At 36.8% G+C, this 6000-nt stretch overlaps 1 protein-coding gene across 1 annotated transcript in view; it reads right to left on the reverse strand.

Moving 5' to 3' along the window:
* Positions 1 to 6000, reverse strand: part of LOC131351769 (uncharacterized) — a 277436-nt gene that overhangs the window by 23642 nt on the left and 247794 nt on the right. Inside the window, exons 52-59 of the mRNA XM_058387324.1 lie at positions 5127 to 5300; positions 4711 to 4881; positions 3836 to 4006; positions 2735 to 2908; positions 1734 to 1910; positions 1144 to 1329; positions 776 to 949; positions 284 to 451 (exon numbers count right to left, since the gene is read on the reverse strand). Coding sequence (XP_058243307.1) covers positions 284 to 451; positions 776 to 949; positions 1144 to 1329; positions 1734 to 1910; positions 2735 to 2908; positions 3836 to 4006; positions 4711 to 4881; positions 5127 to 5300 — 1395 coding nt within the window. The remainder of the gene's footprint in view (positions 1 to 283; positions 452 to 775; positions 950 to 1143; positions 1330 to 1733; positions 1911 to 2734; positions 2909 to 3835; positions 4007 to 4710; positions 4882 to 5126; positions 5301 to 6000) is intronic.

A 6000-nucleotide genomic window follows, 5' to 3' on the forward strand; every position in this document is an offset into this window, starting at 1 on the left:
TTTCCTTATCCTTTATCCAGCTATATCTGTTACAGAATCAGTGCACATTCATCCTCATGTCTTAATAAAATGGATAATTATCAGTCTTTACTGTTACTATTTATAACTGTTCATGAAAAAACTCTATCCAGAAATGTTTCCTGATTCATCAGAAAACTGAACATTACAATGTGACATAGTGACATCAGATCATTCAAATTAAACCATTAAGCAGAATGAAGTCATTTTCAAAACCTCAAATACTAAAGTGGTAGAAAGATAAAGTTCTTTCATTTCTCCTCACCTCAGTGTGTTCAGTGTACAGTCTGGATCCTGTAGTAAATCAGTGAGCAGCTTCACTCCTGATGCTCCAGGGTCGTTCCCTCTGAGATCCAGCTCTATCAGGTGAGATGATTTCAGAGCTTCAGCCAGAGCAGTGTATCCTTCCTCTTTGATATTATTGTCCATTAGACTGAAAAAATAAAATGAATTTTGCTTTCATAATATTCCAAATGTCATACATATGATTTTTTGCAGTAAGACATTGTATACAAATTGTAAATTGAGTCTTTTTTTCACTGTTATTAATTTTATTTATATTAAACCTAGATTTTCACTGAATAAAGCCTGTACAACTTATTTGGTTGCAAAGTATTACAATAATAAGATCATTTCTAAACTGCTCATGACATTTAAAATCCACAGGCACAAAAAAATATTTTAAATGAAAACAGTGTATATTTTACGGCTCTATCAGAGCGTCTGGATTATGAATGAAGTGTGTATTAAACGTTACCTCAGAGTGTCCAGTTTACAGAGTTTATTCTTCAGTTCCTCAGAGAGCAGCTTCACTCCTGAATCCTGAATCCTGTTCTTACTCAGATTCAGCTCCTTCAGGGTGGAGTGTTCTGATCTGAGAGCTGTGAGCAGAGCTGAACATCCTTTCTCTGTCAGATTACACTCACTGAGCCTGAAAGCACAATTAATCACAGGGGTTTTCTTTAGCACTTCTGTATGCAGAGGGACGTCTTTTCTCCTCAAACTACTCATTACTACTGAAAAAGACTGAAAACTAGATGAATGATTGATGATCTAAAGACAAACCATTCAGCATTAACATCACTAACTGAAGTTTACAGATTAATATAGAATTCAGTTCCTTACTGAAGTGTTTCAGGTCTGCAGTGTGGATCCTTCAGTAGATCCTTCAGTAAAACAGAGAGCTGCTCTACTCCTGAGTCTCCTTTTATTTTCCCACTCAGATTCAGATCCGTCTGCAGTATCGGGTTTATACCCAGAACTTCAGTCAGATGATCAGAAGCTTTCTGTGCATCAGGACTTTTCAACACCCTGTAGAGAGAAAGAACAGAGAAACACTAACATTAATTATATTTACAGCAATGTGGTGCTAGTTTAAAACTAGTTCTAAACATTAACACTCTTACTTCAATATAATTCTTACTTTAAATTTCTTTCTTTATTTATTACTTTATAAAATTGAGGATAAAATTATAAAACATTGTAAAGTGTGACCAAAAGGTCACAGTGCACTATACAGTAATGCAAACAATAAAACTATATTAATTACCCAGAATTAAGGCTGTATTTTACATGTACTAGGAAAAGCTGTAGTTATATGTTGTATGGTGTCTATGTAGCACCAGGGTCCTGGAGAAATGTTTAATTTCATTATGTACTGCATCAGCTACATGTGGATGAAATGACAATAAAGCTTCTTGACTTGATTCTCTCACCTCAGTGTCTTCAGTTTACATTTTTTATCATTCATCAGATTCCTAAGCTCCTTCAGTCCAGATGCTCCAGGGTCGTTCCCTCTGAGGTCCAGCTCTGTCAGGAGTGATGAGTGGTTCGACTTCAGAGCTTTAATCAGAGCAGTGTATCCTTTCTCTGTTATATTACAGTCTGAAAGTCTGGAGAAGGAGACTTTATTTATTGTCCAAACAAAAGTATTTATTGTGACAGACCTACACCTGATACTTGTTACTATCACTGTTCTACCTCACAAAGGCTAATAATTTCAGTACAAAGTACTGACCCAGTTGCATGAATGAAGGTCATTCCAGCAGTTAGCCAGGCACATTAATTAGTCCAGTTAGCCAAATGACGACTTCATATTTAAGCTAACATCACTCAAATAAAAACATGTGGAAAGAGAGATGACGTTGATTGTGCAGCAGCAGTGTAGCTGGTGTTCTAATGCTGAGTGATCACATATACACCAACTGACCATTTCTGTGACACTGAGCAGTGGTGTGTCCAGGATTTTAGTCTTTTATTATTTTATTCACTCCTTTGTGCATAATAATGAAACACAGTAGTATCTGTAATACCTTCATATTGTCTCCAAATAATACATTATATGTAGTAAAATTGTGTTTAATGTCATCCTCAAAGAACAACTTGCTTTACAAGATTTGATTTTAATGTTTGATTTTTCCTCATAGTTTTCCTGAAACTGTTTCCTTCTATTATAATAGAATTTTTTTGATTACTTCTAATACAATGTATTTTTTTTTATAAATGATAAAGGCTTTTGAGGAAAACTGTCAAAACAGGGTCACATGTAACATACATTCTTCGTTAATCTGTTCTTTAATGAATAAGATTTATTATTATTGGGAAATTTACCAGTGAATCTATTTCTGACTAATTTAGCCCTACATGCTACATATAAACTTACTGAGAAGTACAAATGTCATTGATTTAGTAAAATGTGTACTATTAAATAACTTACAGAAGCTTCTGGAGTCTACAGGATGAATTCTTTAGTAGAGTAGAGATCTGAATCCCTCCTGAATTTCCCAGTGTGTTCTCACTCAGGTCCAGTTCTGTCAGGTGTGAAGGGTTTGAAGTAAGAGCTGATATCAGATCAGTACAGCCTCTGTGTGTAATACTGCTCTTATTCAGCCTGCAGACAGAGAACACAGCTTTAAACAACCCACAAGATCAACCATCAAAAATTATTTCAAGGTATAAGACATAATGGAGTGATAATTTGTACAGTGGACTATCTTTAAAGCAGAGGTCTTCAACCTGTTTTTTGTCTGAGAACTACTACAAAATTAAGATGGCCAAGGGATACCCATGTTACATGATTAGTAAAATGTATTTATATAAATATATACTATAAAAATAAATATTGCCATGAACCATACCAGCTGAATAAGCTATTTTTGTGTGAACTCAGTTGTTATTATTGTCAAATTTTGTTCATTTACATCAATCCGTTATTTATCAGCCAATTGTTACTTAAATGTCCTATGACACTTAGCCTGATGGCAAGGTGATACTCATTTTAAAGCAGAGATTTGAAATTGGACTTTATGTGATTAAATAATAGTATTTTTATGTCACTGACATGCATGTGCAATGGGAAATATTAAACAGTACTTTACACCATGCATTTATATCTACAGCACATTCCTCCTGCATCTTCCTGCAGCAGGATACATTTTTTCACTGCTTTTACTTTAGCAGCATCGTAGCTTTATTCCTAACGCTGTCGAATTCCCAACAGCTTCCAAGTTAAAAGCCGTGTTTTATTTATCCTTTTTCCAAACTACTTTACTTTCTGCTTATAGATTTAAGTTAACACTTCCAACCACATGATGCATATGTGCGGAGGAGTATGATTTGTCTGGGGAGTTAGATTTCTACCAGAATAAACCACCAGAAAGGGGTGGGGTTTAGTGAGTCAATTTGATTTTATCAGTTTGTACATATTTTATAAACCTTTCGGCGAGCGACTCAGAAATGGGTGATGCGTTGGAGACCCCTACTTTTAAGATTTAACATGAACAGGAAAAAGCACCAGGTGAGGAATCAGACCACACACCTGAGTTTCTCAGTTCTACACTGTGGATCCTTCAGTAGAACAGAGAGCTGCTTCACTCCTGAGTCTCCAGATATTTTCCCACTCAGATCCAGTTCTCTCTGCAGTAAGGGGTTTGAACCCAGAACTTTAGTCAGATAATCACAGGCCTCTTCTGCTTCAGGACTCAAAATTCTGAAGAGAGAAAACACATAATAACACATGATAATGATACCAGAGCTCTGAGTCTGGAGGTTTTTCCCTCACAAGATTCTGTTTTTAAATAATGTGAACCAGCACAGACATGACAGCATTCAAGATCTGTCTCATGTATACAAACTTCACACACTTTCATAGCAAATGAGGTGAGGTGGTTTTGGAAACCTGGTCAGGTGCCAGTGACTGAATTTTCTTTACAGTAACATACTTTGATCTTCCTTCAGCATAAACAATTTGGTAATTATTTTATTTGTTACTTTCTAATCTTGATCTTGTCAAAAGAGTGAGTGTGGTCAGTCACCATTTAACCTTCATTCATGACTTACTCATAATTTTGTTTTGTTGTATTTTATTAAACTCCGTATTTACTTTACTGCCTTCACACTGTAGATTTCAGAATGTTGTACTGTATATTATATTTGTTCAGGTGAAGGGTTTTCCCAGAGCATATCAGTAAAATGATCAGACTGAACAGAAATCATTCTCTTTATTGTTTAGAGTTTAAATCCCAAGTCCAAGTGACCAAACTCTGCATGCACAAGTGGTTTCCTCCGAGTGTGTCTCTGGTGTCTGGGTGGGAGCCGTCGTCTAACAGGTGAGACCTAACTGGACGGTGGGATTTGGCTGTAATTAATTTATGATGAAACATCTTTGTTATGTAGAAAATATAAAAAACTCACCTCACAATCAATTTAGAGTCTGAATTCTCTAGAAAATATCTAAAAATGTTCCAGTCTGACATCCTGTTGTTTCCTCTGAGCTCCAGCTCTATCAGAGATGATGAGGAGTTTGATTCCAGAGCTTTAGCCAGATCACCACATTGTGTTTGTGTGAGACTACAGTTATTTAGTCTGAAAGAAAATGTTAATAAAGGACATTTCACAGTGAGACAGAGACATGACAGTGACAGTACAGCATCACTGAAGGGTTTGGGATTAATAGTCATTTCAGTTCAGGACAGTAGACAAGTTTTTTTAATTTAAAACAATTCAAAAGGGTTTTTATTTTCTATTGTAAATTCACTGCTATAGAAATTTCTTCATTCATTTTATACCCTATTAGTTTTTTTTTTCAACAAAGATTAAAAATAATTGACCTCAGTGTCTCCAGAGTGCAGTTTGAGTTCTGCAGTAGATCAGAGATCTGCTTCATTCCTGTGTCTCCAGTTGTATTGTGACTCAGGTCCAGCTCCTTGAGGTGTGAGGGATTTGTTCTTAGAGCTGATACAACAGCAGTACAGTCATCTTCAGAGAGACTGCAATTACACAACCTACAGAGAGAGAGAGAGAGAGAGAGAGAGAGACAGAGAGAGAGAGAGAGAGAGAGAGAGAGAGTGAGAGGGGAGAGAGAGAGAGTGAGAGGGGAGAGAGAGAGAGTGAGAGGGGAGAGAGAGAGAGAGAGAGGGAGAGAGAGAGAGAGAGAGAGAGAGAGGGAGAGAGAGAGAGAGAGAGAGAGAGAGAGAGAGAGGGAGAGAGAGAGAGAGAGGGGAGAGAGAGAGAGTGAGAGGGGAGAGAGAGAGAGAGAGAGGGGAGAGAGAGAGAGAGAGAGAGAGAACAGACTGAGCATGTTACTTTTGAATAATTTCAGAATAATTTTTCTTTACTTAATTTACTTTATGGGTGGTATTTCTGCTGTAGTATATAATCATCTCATGGTTCCATACTCTGCTGTAATGGCGCCCCTGGGCACTTCCCCTCCTAACTGCCAGAGGGAGCCATCATCAGGGTTTTAAGACACTTCCAGGTCATCATTGCACTGCTTGTCTCTTAGCCAGTTTAAATTCAGCCCGGCACACTATGCAAAGATTTGTCATCTCTGTCTGCATTACCAAGCGTTTTGTACCATTGTTGTATTGCTCATTTCACTGACTTTTTGCCCTGTTTTCCAGTGTATCTCTTGGATTTATGTTTTAGATTTGTTTGCTCCATGTATTTGTCATTTAGGTTTTTTTATTATTGCCTGTTCTTTGA

Source organism: Hemibagrus wyckioides, linkage group LG04 (genome assembly GCF_019097595.1).
Source record: "Hemibagrus wyckioides isolate EC202008001 linkage group LG04, SWU_Hwy_1.0, whole genome shotgun sequence".
Lineage (NCBI taxonomy): Eukaryota > Metazoa > Chordata > Actinopteri > Siluriformes > Bagridae > Hemibagrus > Hemibagrus wyckioides.